Source organism: Myripristis murdjan, chromosome 6, assembly GCF_902150065.1.
Source record: "Myripristis murdjan chromosome 6, fMyrMur1.1, whole genome shotgun sequence".
NCBI lineage: Eukaryota > Metazoa > Chordata > Actinopteri > Holocentriformes > Holocentridae > Myripristis > Myripristis murdjan.
In genome coordinates this window covers 17,654,903-17,671,024 of record NC_043985.1, presented here as the reverse complement: position 1 = coordinate 17,671,024, position 16,122 = coordinate 17,654,903, and the positions used below count along the sequence as shown (strand labels likewise).

General features: G+C 41.1%; 2 protein-coding genes across 2 annotated transcripts; both read right to left on the bottom strand.

Moving 5' to 3' along the window:
• Window positions 1–797: 797 nt before the first annotated feature.
• On the bottom strand, window positions 798–3,112 carry LOC115360552 (cell wall protein DAN4-like). The gene is made up of 4 exons (XM_030053527.1): window positions 3,091–3,112; window positions 1,932–2,358; window positions 1,467–1,694; window positions 798–981 (listed from the first exon to the last, which is right to left on the bottom strand). Exons 1-4 carry the CDS (start codon window positions 3,110–3,112, stop codon window positions 798–800), a joined length of 861 nt encoding a protein of 286 aa, XP_029909387.1.
• A 5,447-nt stretch (window positions 3,113–8,559) lies between these two features.
• LOC115360551 (mucin-2) lies at window positions 8,560–15,249 on the bottom strand. The gene is made up of 17 exons (XM_030053526.1): window positions 15,174–15,249; window positions 14,715–14,970; window positions 14,482–14,596; window positions 13,777–13,867; window positions 12,765–12,898; window positions 12,409–12,625; window positions 11,934–12,059; window positions 11,702–11,816; window positions 11,435–11,585; window positions 11,236–11,349; window positions 11,068–11,137; window positions 10,760–10,897; window positions 10,218–10,382; window positions 9,940–10,034; window positions 9,722–9,848; window positions 9,330–9,585; window positions 8,560–8,629 (listed from the first exon to the last, which is right to left on the bottom strand). Exons 1-17 carry the CDS (start codon window positions 15,247–15,249, stop codon window positions 8,560–8,562), a joined length of 2,316 nt encoding a protein of 771 aa, XP_029909386.1.
• Between the last annotated feature and the right edge of the window lie 873 nt (window positions 15,250–16,122).

Here is a 16,122-nt window from a genome sequence, read left to right as displayed (position 1 = left end):
CAGTTGTGGTTGTGGTTTCCCCTGTAGTTGTAGTAGGAGGTGCAGTTGTTTTGGTGGTTGTTGTGCTGGCTGTTGATGTTGTGGTAGGTGGTGGAGTGGTGGTTGTGGCAGTTGTGGTTGTGGTTTCCCCTGTAGTTGTAGTAGGAGGTGCAGTTGTTGTTGTGGTGGTGGTTGTAGTGCTGCCTGTTGATGTTGTAGTAGGTGGTGGAGTGGTTGTTGTGGCAGTTGTGGTTGTGGTTTCCCCTGTAGTTGTAGTAGGAGTTGCAGTTGTTGTGGTGGTGGTTGTAGTGCTACCAGTTGATGTTGTCGTAGGTGGTGGAGTGGTTGTTGTGGCAGTTGTGGTTGTGGTTTCCCCTGTAGTTGTAGTAGGAGGTGCAGTTGTGGTGGTGGTTGTAGTGCTGGCCGTTGATGTTGTAGTAGGTGGTGGAGTGGTTGTTGTGGCAGTTGTGGTTGTGGTTTCCCCTGTAGTTGTAGTAGGAGGTGCAGTTGTTGTGGTTGTTGTTGTAGTGCTGGCCGTTGATGTTGTTGTAGGTGATGAAGTGGTTGTTGTGGTTGTGGTTTCTCCTGTAGTTGTAGTAGGAGGTGCAGTTGTTGTGGTAGTGGTTGTAGTGCTACCTGTTGATGTTGTTGTAGGTGGTGAAGTGGTTGTTGTGGTTGTGGTTTCTCCTGTAGTTGTAGTAGGAGGAGTAGTTGTTGTGGTGGTGGTTGTAGTGCTACCTGTTGATGTTGTAGTAGGTGGTGGAGTGGTTGTTGTTACAATTGTGGTTGTGGTTTCCCCTGTAGTTGTAGAAGGAGGTTCAGGTGTTGTGGTGGTTGTAGTGCTGCCTGTTGACGTTGTAGTAGGTGGTGGAGTAGTTGTTGTCCCAATTGTGGTTGTGGTTTTCCCTGTAGTTGTAGTAGGAGGTGCAGTTGTTGTGGTACTTATTGTAGTGCTGGCTGTTGATGTTGTAGTAGTTGGTGGAGTGGTTGTTGTGGTTTCTCCTGTAGTTGTAGTAGGAGGAGCAGTTGTTGTGGTGGTGGTTGTAGTGCTACCTGTTGATGTTGTAGTAGGTGGTGGAGTGGTTGTTGTTACAATCGTGGTTGTGGTTTCCCCTGTAGTTGTAGAAGGAGGTTCAGGTGTTGTGGTGGTTGTAGTGCTGCCTGTTGACGTTGTAGTAGGTGGTGGAGTAGTTGTTGTCCCAGTTGTGGTTGTGGTTTCCCCTGTAGTTGTAGTAGGAGGTGCAGTTGTTGTGGTGGTGGTGGTGGTTGTAGTGCTGGCTGTTGATGTTGTAGTAGTTGGTGGAGTGGTTGTTGTGGTTTCTCCTGTAGTTGTAGTAGGAGGAGCAGTTGTGGTGGTGGTTGTAGTGCTACCTGTTGATGTTGTAGTAGGTGGTGGAGTGGTTGTTGTTACAATTGTGGTTGTGGTTTCCCCTGTAGTTGTAGAAGGAGGTTCAGGTGTTGTGGTGGTTGTAGTGCTGCCTGTTGACGTTGTAGTAGGTGGTGGAGTAGTTGTTGTCCCAATTGTGGTTGTGGTTTTCCCTGTAGTTGTAGTAGGAGGTGCAGTTGTTGTGGTACTTATTGTAGTGCTGGCTGTTGATGTTGTAGTAGTTGGTGGAGTGGTTGTTGTGGTTTCTCCTGTAGTTGTAGTAGGAGGAGCAGTTGTTGTGGTGGTGGTTGTAGTGCTACCTGTTGATGTTGTAGTAGGTGGTGGAGTGGTTGTTGTTACAATTGTGGTTGTGGTTTCCCCGGTAGTTGTAGAAGGAGGTTCAGGTGTTGTGGTGGTTGTAGTGCTGCCTGTTGACGTTGTAGTAGGTGGTGGAGTAGTTGTTGTCCCAGTTGTGGTTGTGGTTTCCCCTGTAGTTGTAGTAGGAGGTGCAGTTGTTGTGGTACTTATTGTAGTGCTACTTGTTGATGTTATAGTAGTTGGTAGAGTGCTTGTTGTCACAGTTGTGGTTGTAGTTTCCCCTGTAGTTGTAGTAGGAGGTGCAGTTGTTGTGGTGGTGGTGGTGGTTGTAGTGCTGGCTGTTGATGTTGTAGTAGTTGGTGGAGTGGTTGTTGTGGTTTCTCCTGTAGTTGTAGTAGGAGGAGCAGTTGTGGTGGTGGTTGTAGTGCTACCTGTTGATGTTGTAGTAGGTGGTGGAGTGGTTGTTGTTACAATTGTGGTTGTGGTTTCCCCTGTAGTTGTAGAAGGAGGTTCAGGTGTTGTGGTGGTTGTAGTGCTGCCTGTTGACGTTGTAGTAGGTGGTGGAGTAGTTGTTGTCCCAATTGTGGTTGTGGTTTTCCCTGTAGTTGTAGTAGGAGGTGCAGTTGTTGTGGTACTTATTGTAGTGCTGGCTGTTGATGTTGTAGTAGTTGGTGGAGTGGTTGTTGTGGTTTCTCCTGTAGTTGTAGTAGGAGGAGCAGTTGTGGTGGTGGTTGTAGTGCTACCTGTTGATGTTGTAGTAGGTGGTGGAGTGGTTGTTGTTACAATTGTGGTTGTGGTTTCCCCTGTAGTTGTAGAAGGAGGTTCAGGTGTTGTGGTGGTTGTAGTGCTGCCTGTTGATGTTGTAGTAGGTGGTGGAGTAGTTGTTGTCCCAGTTGTGGTTGTGGTTTCCCCTGTAGTTGTAGTAGGAGGTGCAGTTGTTGTGGTACTTATTGTAGTGCTACTTGTTGATGTTATAGTAGTTGGTAGAGTGCTTGTTGTCACAGTTGTGGTTGTGGTTTCCCCTGTAGTTGTAGTAGGAGGTGCAGTTGTTGTGGTGGTGGTTGTAGTGCTGGCTGTTGATGTTGTAGTAGTTGGTGGAGTGGTTGTTGTGGTTTCTCCTGTAGTTGTAGTAGTAGGAGGAGCAGTTGTTGTGGTGGTGGTTGTAGTGCTACCAGTTGATGTTGTAGTAGGTGGTGGAGTAGTTGTTGTTACAATTGTGGTTGTGGTTTCCCCTGTAGTTGTAGTCGTAGGTGCAGTTGTAGTAGTGGTAGATACTGTTGTAGTGGATACTGTAGTTGGAAAACACTCATGACAACATTCCACTCTAAACATATAGTTGAAACATTTCCGTGGTGGTCTAAGCTGATCCTCTTTTTTACATATCAAACCATATTTTTTATCACAACTGACAACTTGCTTAGTCTCACTCACGAAGTCATCGAAGTCCATATTGGGATCGACTGTACTTCTACATTCAATATCCCTTGGATTTTCACAGATATGTTTACCACTGTTTGTGATGTTCTCATAAGTTTCCCAGTCACTTCCATCTACTGTAGCATTATGCACATCATACCATTCTGACCACTCACAAATTGTAATGCAAGGAGTAGTTGTTTTGGCAGTTGTGGTTGTGGTTTCCCCTGTAGTTGAACTAGGAGGTACAGTTGTTGTGGTGGTGGTTGTAGTGCTGGCCGTTGATGTTGTAGTAGGTGGTGAAGTGGTTGTTGTGGCAGTTGTGGTTGTGGTTTCCCCTGTAGTTGTAGTAGGAGGTTCAGTTGTTGTGGTACTTATTGTAGTGCTACTTGTTGATGTTATAGTAGTTGGTAGAGTGGATGTTGTCACAGTTGTGGTTGTGGTTTCCACTGTAGTTGTAGTAGGAGGTGCAGTTGTTGTGGTGGTGGTTGTAGTGCTGGCTGTTGATGTTGTAGTAGAGGGTGGAGTGGTTGTTGTGGTTGTGGTTTCCCCTGTAGTTGTAGTAGGAGGTGCAGTTGTTGTGGTAGTGGTTGTAGTGCTAGCTGTTGATGTTGTTGTAGGTGATGAAGTGGTTGTTGTGGTTGTGGTTTCTCCTGTAGTTGTAGTAGGAGGTGCAGCTGTTGTGGTAGTGGTTGTAGTGCTACCTGTTGATGTTGTTGTAGGTGGTGAAGTGGTTGTTGTGGTTGTGGTTTCTCCTGTAGTTGTAGTAGGAGGTGCAGTTGTTGTGGTGGTGGTTGTAGTGCTACCCGTTGATGTTGTAGTAGGTGGTGGAGTGGTTGTAGTCACAATTGTGGTTGTGGTTTCCCCTGTAGTTGTAGTGGGAGGTGCAGTTGTTGTGGTGGTTGTTGTTGTACTTGGCGATGTTGTATATGGTGGTGTTGTGGTTGTTGTAACATTACACTCTTCAACACATATCTGGTTCTCCTCATCAAATATGGGCTTATCCTCTGGGCAAACTGGGTAGCAGCCTGAAACAATCCCAACATTATCAGTTTAATTTGTAATAGATTTAGTGACTGTAGCATCATTTAATTACTTACAGTAATTTCTAACTTTAAACACTGATACTGGGTGTGTGATCTTTGGATTACTTTTTAATTCTGTTACGCTGCAAAGTAAGACAAGTTGTAGTTGGGCTGTTCTGTATAAGCTCAGCATTTTAGACATTAACTTTATGCTACAGTAACTACCCAGAGACAAGTCGGAACAACATGTTGTCAGTTTGCCTCTTACCTTCCAGGAGGGGTACAGAGTTATTGCATATTCCCTGGGGGTTCAAACAGGTCTTGTAGCAAGGTGTGTGACAAGGGTTGTAGTGCCACTTGCATTCATGCGGGTCATTGTAGTAATCACAAAAGACAGCTAAGTGGAAATGATGCAAGTTAATTTTCAACCAAAAAAATCAACAAACAACAATGGAAAATTGATTTTTGAACAGACAAAAAGCTAATTTAAGGGCAATATTATCTTCCTCCTCCTCTTCTTCCATTATTTTAATTGTATTTCTTGTATTTATTTCTTGCCAGACAAGCCCTGCTGTCTGAAGCCTAACTTCCTTGTTGAAATGTCAGTGAATCCCAAGTAGTTATTATTACTTTATCCTGAGTTGTATTCTTGGATGTAGCTGGCTTGTACTTAGAATAGCTAGTGTTCTCCAAAGGGGTCTTGAAGGTAGAGCCAGGCAAAGTAAACACTCATTAATAGTAATGTTACTACAGTCCAAATTGGAAAGCTCCTATAAAAGTCCAGTCCTGGCAGTCAATCACTCATGGGCTCGCCTGCAAGTAGGTGACCAAATTCCAGAAAGGCTGTTTAGTGTGTTAAAGTGATCACACTGACAGATAGTAGGGAATGTCGCCTTTGTCCCATGCCTCTTGAACTATTAATCACTTTGTCTTAGAGAGAAGGTAAAATTATTGTTTACTTACGACACATTTCTGGTGTTCTCCATGCAACACATTCACCAGCTTCGCTGCAAGCTTGAGCATAAGCCGCTACAGCTGTACAGAAACACTCACAGTCTCCTCCAGTGTCACAGGCACATGAATCTTTCACACAGTTTTCATAAAATGGAGCAGGATCTACCTGTAGATTCATTCAGAAATCATAATGAAATTGTTTTCCAAAGATGGTTCAATCATTAAGTATAAGAATGATAAATCAGAAAACTATGCAGTTTACCTTTTTGTGGCAATTTTTGAAAGTATCTCCCTTAATGATACTACACTGTATTTTAGCCCAGTTATGTCGAGAGGGTCTTGCTCCACAGGGGTCAACATTTGCCTCCACATCTGGGCAACTGCTAGATGTTTTCCAGCTGTTTGCAAACTCCAAGGGACTGCTCACTGCCAGCTGACCCTGAGTGGTGAAGTCATTCTGTCCATCGCCATCAAAATTTCCACACAGGCCACACATCTCTCCCTTTACAGCAAAAAAAATAAAAAATAAAAAAAAAGAGAGGACACAATGAGTTTATTTACCTGTGCATAGCAACAAATTAGGATGCTATTCAAACAAATTTGCAGCTGGTTTTCTTGAAATACTGAAAGGGACCATACCAGTGATTTCGCATGGTAAGCATAATATCTAACTTCACATTTCTGCAAGTCATTTTGCTCAGGAAACAGTCAAATTTTTGAAGTCCAGTATAATTTTTCTTACGTTTTATCCAGCCATTTGTTTCCAGTCATTCCACTACAATATGAAAATTAACTTTCAACTTTCAGAGACTTCAAACTTTCTTCATACTAGTATTCCATCACCATACTTAAGTTGTTCACTGCTGTAGACAACTTTATTATGCTGATTATTAGGGTTTCTTTCTTATTATTATTACATGTCATTGACCCTTAATTTTAATCCTTTTCTAAAATTAGCAGCACTGCTCTGTCTTGATGCATTGACATTAGGTGGAGTGAAACAGTCTCTCCACCGGAAAAATAGTCCCAGGAGAAATGTTTGCTTTACACAACAAATTAAAATTTCTGTGTTTTTTGAATGGTGGCGACTTTATTAGCAACAGAAGTAGAACACTGTAAAGCTGGAGAGATACTTCTAACCATGTGCTCATGTTCACGTTTGTGTCCAGCTACGTACTCGACCAACGCTCCAAATGGATGCAGCATACGCATGTACTGGCCCTTCATACGCATGTGAAAATGCAGTTAAAGGCAATTATCAGGGTTCCCGCGGGGTCTTAAAAAGTCTTAAAAGCATTGAATTTACGAATTTGGAAATAATACCCTAAAAAGACTTGAAAAAGTCTTTTGTTAAATTTTGATATCTAGGTCTTAAAATTTGTTCTGTATGTCACTTCTCCGTATCACATTTCTTGTCAAACATTTCATTTGCCAACCACGATTATTTTGATAAAATAACGTAAACAAAGAGCGGTAATAATTTCGAACGGAATTCAGCCCCGGGAAAATGCTATGAATATGTCACTGAAGATCTTGCGCTACAGCAGACACAAGACTACGAACGACAAGACAAGTAGTTGTTATTTTAATGCTAGATAGTTAATTCACGCTTGGAAAATGGGGAAATGCAAATTCAGCGAAGCGTGGATGGATAATATTTCTTTCCGTCATTGTGTAGATAACGTTTTTGAAGCCTACTGCACCTTGCGCAGAAAGAGGATTCAGCTTGGAACAATGGAGGTGAAGGCGTTGGACTCGCACGCCAAATCGGCCAGGCACATTAAATACGCCAGAAGAAAGGAACAAACTCCTTCAATCACCGCCAGGTTCCCACCAGCTAACGCTAGCCAGCTAGCTGCTAGTGCTCCTTCAGCCCCTCCTGCTACGACCGCAGCTAACATTATGGCGTGTTCAGACAGGACGCGATAACGCAAATTCGTGTGTCAAGTTTACATCTATGCGCGTCTTTTGGGTCCACGCCAACGCTGAAAGCAGAGGTGTTGTGGACTCTTCACACCATCGCCAAACACCAGTCCTACAATGGAAACGAGGGTATTTCACATCTTTTCAAGTGCATGTTCCCTGACTCTGACATTCAAGGAGTTCATTTTTCTTTGCCGGTAGGGCTGTGAAATAGGCTGAGAAATAGGTATTAATTTTTGATATAAATGGTCTTAAAAAGGTCTTAAAAAGACTTGAATTTAACTTGAAGAAACCTGTAGGAACCCTGAATTATATCACAAGCTTAAGGTGGATATTTCAACCAAAAGCAAAATTTTAAAATTGGAGGATTTTGATTATTTTTTGCCAACTCTTTAGCAACCAGAATGATTTGAAAAATGGTTTATTGCAATGTAAAATGTGGGTAAACTGTAGCAAATGGGCAAATCATTCAAAATCCCTGGTAGGGTCCATTAAATCTTAAAAACTTTGTAATCGTACATATAATTTACATAGAATGTGACTTACCCTGAGTTGTGGTTCAAGGATGATGCGGACAGTGGTTTTGCGATCCCATAAAACTGACAGACCAATGGAAGATTCCACAACCAGATACAAGCCAACACTCCGTATTTTGTACGTAATCTCAGTACCTTTGCCCAGATCCACCTCCGTATATTTTCCCTTTGATAGTTCGATTTCTCTCCTCTGTAATGTTAAGGACGTTTCAGTTACTTTCAAATGGTATTGTAATAATTGCAGTTTGATGAACCACTTTATTAACTTCATTCAATTCAGTTTGTTTTCAAATGTAAAACTATATATAAAATTGCCATAAGGTCTTACCCCCAGTTGAATTCGGACAGATTTGGAGCAAGTGGTGCCAGTCGATCCACACGGTATATTTTCTGTGATAACTCGGAGGTTGTCCTGCACTGTCTTGTTACCGCATTTGTTCTTAAACACAAAAAACAGTCGTTTAAAATTTGTTTCATGCTGTCCCTCTGCATATTATTGTTGAATGAGTGAACATTTAATTAATATTTATAATTACGAATAAGCATTCCTCTTAAAATAAATGAAACAACAAGAAAGAAACATAGCTTAAATTTGACAAAAGTCCATTTGTAGCTTTTCAAGTAATAATCATTCCCTCATCGGATTTCTGTCACATAAAGCATTAAGATTAAATTTGCATTGCTTACCGTGGCAGCAATATAGGAGCAGCTTCCATGAAACCCATATGTCTGCTGGTCAAAGGTATTGAAATGACCACTGCCATAAATGATGCAGGTTCCTGGGCATTCTTTGTCTGTGCACTCCCACCTCCCACTCTTGCAGGTACTAGATATAAATGAAAGGAGATTAAAAATGTGAATGTTGTGTGAGTATTTACTATTGTAATAACGAATTATTAACTATTCAGGCAGATATGGTAGGAGGTTTATGATGGTACATGTCTTATCAGTGTATGATCATACCAGGTATTGCACTGATTTGGGATTCGTGTCCCAGTAACATAGAGAAAACCATCATGTTGGCATGGACATTCGTGCTCTTTCACACAGGAACCTTTGCCATCATCAATGAGGCCACTTGGACACTGGCAGCCGGATTCACACTCTGTGAACTGGGAGTGCAGAAGGATCACAACAACAAAAAGTTCTGATTTGTTTATGTGCTGATGAAACACTGAATGAGCTAGAGACAGTAGGTTTTATCATAAAACTACACCATCAATATGTAAATTCAGCATGACTGAACCTTAGACCTCATTGTGAGGTCAACTTGGACGCATCAGAGAAGTCAACTCACACAATTGTCATTGTCCAAATTTTTGCAAGTTGGAGCACACTGCACTCCCAGCTCCCCTGTGCGTGCAGTGGAGCAGTTGAAGAATACTTTCGGAGATGGACATGCTGTAACAGAAGTATTCATTAGATTTCACTGAAAGAAATGCTAAATCAACTAAAATAATACCGTCTAAAATGCTCATGTAACACTGCAAACATAAATAATAAATGCAAAAACACAAGAATAAATGAATACATTAATACACAATTAAAATAACAATAAGAAATAAATCCTCACTTGATGAGCGGAGTCTCCAAGAATGACAATGAAGCTTGCCATTGGTGCAAACACTAGAAAGAAAAAAACAAAGAACTCAGTTTCTGTGCATCTATCTATCTATCTGTAAATACAGATACACTGTAAATCCTGCTCAAGAAAACTTGATTCTATAACTACATGAGGCAGGTCTGTATTGGAAATTACAATTTTAAACATTTTCAAAGTCATATGTCACTAAAATAACAGCAGTAACTGACCAGTGCTCCTCTTTGACATTGATGGACTTTCCTGGCTTGATGTGGGCTCCATTATAATAGCAAGGGCATTTAGCCATAGGCACACAGATGCCATTGTCATCTTGGTAGAGACCCTCAGGGCAGGAGCAGCCATCCACAGGCACAAAGTCAGAAGTGCAGCTCTGCTGCTCTGAGCTTAGGGATCTGCATGTCATCTGGCATTTCTGGAGCTTGTAGGAGAAGGTCTGAGATGGTGGGCAACTTGTGGTGTATTGATCTGTTTTGTGCAAAATGTGGAAATGCTGATTAAATACGAGTTTGATGACACAGGTGAAAAGGCAGATTTTAACAAAAGCTTAGAAAATACTGTGATCCATGTACTATACTGCTGCATATTATCATAAAATCCTTACCACACACGTCCTTTCTCCAGTCTGTCAAGAACACTCCCTTTGCTGCACAAGCTCGTGCATAGGAGGAGAAGACTGCACACAGGCAGGCCTCGCTCTTCTCACAGTTACAGCTGGCATAAGTGCATCTCTAAGATAGAAGAAAGCAACCCTTTTTTAAAGCATTACACTCCCAAGAGAATTTAAAACAACAGGATACCAGCAGAAAAATTGCACTGTACCTTGTAGTACGTTTCTGGATCAACCATTGCATGGCACTGGGCAAAAGTACTTTCTGGACTTCTTAGCAGGGAGCACCAGTGTTCAGCATACTTCTCTGAGGGCAGAGGAACTGTATTTTATATGCATGTCTACAGCTGTGCTGGACCATATGAAGGGCCAGCACATGAGAGACTTGTGGACTTGAAATATCAATTTCAAGCAGAGAATCACAGTAGAAGACAAACACACCACCATTGAAAACTGAATGAGCTGTCAGTGAATCATGAGTGCGGTTTACCATTTTCCACACTGAAAGAGCAGGGGTCATCTAGTCTCTCCTCTCTGTCTTGGCACATGTGGCTAGCCTTCCAGGAGTTACCAAAAGAAGATGCTGTTCCCTCCACCATTCCCTGAGGGGTCTTCATGTCATCAGATAGGACCATGTTGTAGTTCCCACATAAACCTAATGCAAACAAAAAATAGGATGTTGCTCATTTATGTCTGCTTGTTCAGCATTACTGATGAAACAATGTTGTGATTGCTGTGCAAGCAAACTCTACTTCGTTGTAGCCTTTTTAACATTATCCAATGAAATGAATTCTGACACTGTTGGTGGTGTGTAAAATATTTTTTTGGTACATTGTTTTATTAATCTGACAGCTGGATGCCAAAAAAAAAAAAACTAAACATTGTTATTAAAATGATCATCTGTCAGACAGATGAAACATACTGATGCATTATGTAATGCCTACCTTTTTGTGTGTAAACTGTATTTGATAATTTTTTTTAACGGACACAGCAAATACCAACTCTTCATGACAAAACAAATACAGAACATACCACGTGTCTTCATCTTGTAGCTCTGTTCCAGTGTGACATAGACTTGCATGATAGGCACATGCTGGATCTGAATTTGCAACCCAAAACTGGTCTGGAGCAAGATGTGAAAAGATGAAGCCTCAAATATGTTCATGTCACCTAAGGATAAAGACAAATGCAAAATGATACTCAAAGTTGCTGACAATGTCACTGTATAAATGACAGATGAAAACATCAGATACATTTTGCAGCTTATGAAAGTACCACCTTGTTTCATACAGAATTCATAATATTAGTTTCCCACTGTATTGTGGAGCTTTATATCCCACCTGTGCGGTAGGGCAGACTGATGGCCTGCATATTGTGTCTTACTGTCCCATCAGCAGTAAACACCAACACCTGCACATAAACCGAGATGCTCATTAGAAAGTTGCATGTAGCATCAGTGTAAAAGATGATATAACTAGTATATTTTCACATGACAGTCTACAACTTACGTTGTTTCTGTCATTGTTCAGCAGGACTGTCATGGTCTTAAGACAAGTGTCAAACTCCTGGCTCATGCATGGCACCAGCTGGACCAGGATGGTGAACTTTGGGCTCAAATCATCCTGAAACATGCCGAGTTAAATAGCTTATATTCTCATGACTAATGATACATTTGCTGATCACAACAAACTAAAATCATTTGCTCACCTTGCTTTCCACCTTAGCTAGGGTGTAATAACAATCTCCATGAAAGGTGTAGGCTTTCCCATCAAAGGTGGTTACGTGTGAACCCTCTTCAACTCCACATGTAGCAGGACTTGAAAGGCTCTTACAAGACCATCTGCCCTCATAACACGTACTGAAAATGCCAAATGATTTGAGTTAATTAAAAATCACATAATTAAGCAACACAGAGAGTGTATATAATTTATGCTGATTTACTTATGCTAATTTATGATGAAACATCCGACATACCATTCCTCTCTGTCCTGCTGGTAAACCTCTCCACTGTTGTAGACTTTATTGTGCTTGCATTGACATTCAGATTGAGGGATACATCCTCGCAAGGAAATATCATCAAACACTGTTCCTAAAGTGGACAAATGGGACATGGAGATTTTTAAGGTATATTAAAGTGTGATAAAGGGAAAATAGCAAATACTTTGCTGTACAACAAGAGATGTGTGTGCATGTGAACAGGACTAACCAGCAGGACAGAAGCAGCCGTCCATTTTGTGGTCCTTACACAGTGAACTGGTGTCTGAGTGTGTACAAGTGTCCACGCAAGGGGAGCCGCTCTCTTCGTACACCATGTTGAATGGACACTGCTTAGCTGTAAGAGGGAGGGTTCAGCTGAGTGAAGAGTGAGGACGTGGTATAATTAAATGAAATAGTAAGATGTGGGGATTCATCTGTATTAATGTGATTATACATACATATCAAAGCATATAGATGTAGACAGGATCACAGAAAGAAAACACTTTTGAAGGAAAGATAAATGCACAACAGTGTCTTAGTGAGGTGCTGGTAGTGAGAAAATAACTGTAGAAAAGAAACAAGAAATATAATACCTTACACTCAAAACACAGCAACATGAACACAGATTGAATGCTCTGACTCATGATTTGTCCATGTTGCCTTTGTAACCGCCAAAAACACAAACAAGCAAAAAATATGTTTACCACAAAACTGAGGTGTCCTCCAGTTGGGGGGCTGCCCTCCAGCGTGGGAGCACTGACGAGAGTACTCGGACAGGGTGCTGCAGACACAGAGGTCGTCTGTACTGTTGCTGCAGCCGCACTTGTCCTGAATGCAGGCCTGGATGTAGCGCTCAGGGTTCAGCACTGTGTTGCAGGAGCTCCAAGAGTCTGAACGCAGCATCTGCTCGCAGGTGGCTCGCTAGACAGAATAAATGGATGAAAACCAGGGACAATAAAGAGAGGCAAAGTTACTGCACCCAAGCAAGTCATCTTCGGTGTAAACTCGCCTGCAGTTCAGCATTTCTACTGGTCACACTGGATGGATACTGCAAACTCACAAACTGTTGGCATGCGTCCAGCTCAGCTGAAGCATCTAGTGGCTCATCTTCCTCTTCATAAGGGTCCTCACAGTCATCATTAGGACGATGCACTTTTTGTCTGTTGCCAAACTCAATGGGGCTCATTTGCCGATCTGCACAATTGAAAGAAACAGACTGAATGTAAAAACAGAGTGTAAAGTGTAGAGTAGAGTGAGCCGGCGTAGCTGGGAGGCGGTGACTACATCCAAGGTACTGTTTGTCAGTGTAATTACTGTAACCAACATGTATACAGATGTTGACAAATGGTAACACATTCCTTTTCCCCCACAGAGCGGAGATTGCCACTGCTGCTTTGCCTGCTTTATTTTAGAATTTGAACAGTTTTATATTCACTTACACTTTATTTATTTACTTGTTTTTATTTGTTTTATTGTTTCAATAGACTGTACCTGCTTTTATCAAGATGGCCTGTGGTGCGGGATTGCAGTAAGCTGGACCTAGGGATGCGTGCGTGTGGCAAGTAACCTCCTATTCCCTTGATACACTTGTGGTTTGCATACATTGCGTGCCCAATATTGGTTGTTTAGGCTGTGTGTGCTTTATTGCTTTATTTATTTATTTATTTATTTTCGTTTGTGGTGGGTTTTGATGCTATTGCCCTATAGTCCCTCTGGGTTACAGTTTAGCTGATCCCTTTTGTCGAGCGACTCATAGGTAATTCTGTATCATTGTTGCCTTTGATTCACGCCATTTATTATTAGCAGGCATAAGTGTCTTTTGATTTATTTAATTTATTTTTAAATGGTTGTTTTCTCCGAGATTTGTTTTTATACGTCTTGTTGCATAATGAATTTTATTTGATACCCAATGCATGTCTCTGCACCCATTTTTGGATCTACCTGCATGGTGGAAACAAGTTAGTTTCTTAGCTGACTCTATTGTATTGATTATGGCGTTGTCATTTTTTCCCAACATTATATCATTGAGCTTGGCCGTAGTTTGACCTGGTTACATAATGATATTAACAAACCATTATGAATGAACTCATTGTAGACAGGAACACCATTGAAGTCTCCACAAAGTCCACAAGTACGATTGGTATAGTCGGAGTCCAGTTCAACCTGAAACAGACAGCAATACGTAAAAAGTCTTTCAGCATGATTTTGTTAATTTGTTGCTTCACGTAAAACAGTATAAGGCATAAAACATGGGTGGATTGTAACTGTATCATGAAATGATATGACTTTGTAATGTATTATGAATAAACTGTAAGTGTGATTTTAAAGTGAATGTACTGACTGGTGCTATGGAGGTCAAGAGGGAATTTTGAATTAATTTTTCTCCAAAACATTAGGAATTCATTCAAATGCTGTGTATACTTAAAGCATGCTTTAAGGAGTTTTGTAGTTCAAGATCAAGTTTACTTACAGACCTTTTAATCACTGTTTACTGTCTCAAAGGACTTAAAGGTTTTTCATTAGGTTTGTTATGGTTTGATTTGAGCAAGCTTTCTGAGTTACATTTGCAATTAATACCCTCACATGTATTTCTGGAACGTCTGGTCAACTTTGATAAAAGAAATGTGCCAATCCTGGTTAAATAATTCCACATAAATGCTGCACAAAAGCATGTACAAGGGTGCAATATTTTTAAATACTGCGAGAGTAATTATTAAAAATTCTGTCTGTCTCAGAACAACATGAACAATATTAATGTACTACTCTTAAGTTTTTACCATGACTGCATCATCACGATTCCACATGACCACGATGCCGACTTTGGCTTGGAGCTTGATGTAAACAGCATTTTGTTCCAGTTGTACCCCTGCCTTGTAGTATGGCAGATTGATGCTGGGACAGAGAAAATGTTATCTTAATGAATGAACTTCCATGACATGGGAGATGCAGTTGCTTGCACACTTTTGTCTATGAACCAAAGAAATCTCTGTAGAGTATGGTTTTTACTTACGATTGGCCATTCACAGTGGTGAGGTTCTTAGTGAGGTGGAAGGAGAGGTCACTGATGGTGACCACTACGTAACTGACCGTGGGGTTTCCACCAGCCATCTTCCTCTTCATGTGCACAGAGAACTCTTGGTAAGACCCATGGCAGTCTGAGGCCAGGTTGTATTCACACAAACCAGGGAACTGGTACACGTCACCATCGAAGGTCTTGAAGTGCTCTCTGCCCCATGTGCTGCAGATGCTGTTGACATGGTTGAGAACTGTGGAAGCAAAATAAGAGAAATTTGTGAGTGGTGTTCTCAGCACCTTCTCATACAGCCTGCTCCACAAGCATTATTCAAATGTTAAATCATAATCACTGACTGCACTGCTGCACAATATACATTTACATAAAGAAGCGGGGGAAATCATTGAGCCAGTTGTGAAAATCACTGCAGAAATCTTAAAATGACCCTGGTCTTACCCTCTCTGGCTTGGATGTTGGTGACACTGGTAAATGACAAAGCCAGGAAGCACAGCCACAGACATCTCCACCCCATGGCTGCTACTGTGGGCTCACTGTTACCAAAGCAGGTGATAGTGGGACTGCTCCTTCAGAGCCCCTTATATTGAGATTGCTCAATTTCTGCACACACCCATTTAAAGTAGATCTCATAAATAGGCGTTGAATGTTTACCAATTGACGCCTTTTTATGAGTTCCATTTTGTATTACCTACTTTCTATATACGTCTTATCACTTGATTGACACAAGTATTTGCAGATGAATTTGGCCTTTGCATTTCTAAAGGAATGGACAGGAAGGTTATAATGTTTTTTTTTGTTTGTTTGTTTGTGTTTGTGTTTGTGTTTGTGTTTTTTTTTGTTTTTTTTTTTTGCATTTTTTTCCTATGCTGCAGGTTGTTTGTTTTACCAACTTTAGTATGAGAATTCATGCAGGGTACCAAAGTGATTACAGTAAGATGAACCATCTGAAGTGGAGATGTATGTCAAGACGAAAATGAGAGTGTTTTACATATTGTAAGTGGCTTACGTACTCAACTTGAAATAGCCAACACAGAACAATTAAACAATAATAATAATAATAAAAAAACTACTGCTACTGCTAATACTAATATCTCTAGTATAGTTCAAATATTCTCATGTTGATGACGGCCTTTAATGTCCTATCAAAGTTGTTTTATTGGAGGTGAGGACACTATGTCCTTAAAACACCAGCCAGCCAATAATAACCTCCAATGACTGTCTGTGCCAAAGCAGTGGATGAATGTCACGACTGCGTCACCTTTGAGTATCTGCCATCTGCTTTACATTTGATAGGCAGGTAGATCATTAACAATCGTCAACAGCTACACCCTATAATGCTGAAAGTGTTCGCCAACCTCCTGTTCTGCTTTCAAAATAAAAGCCTAAA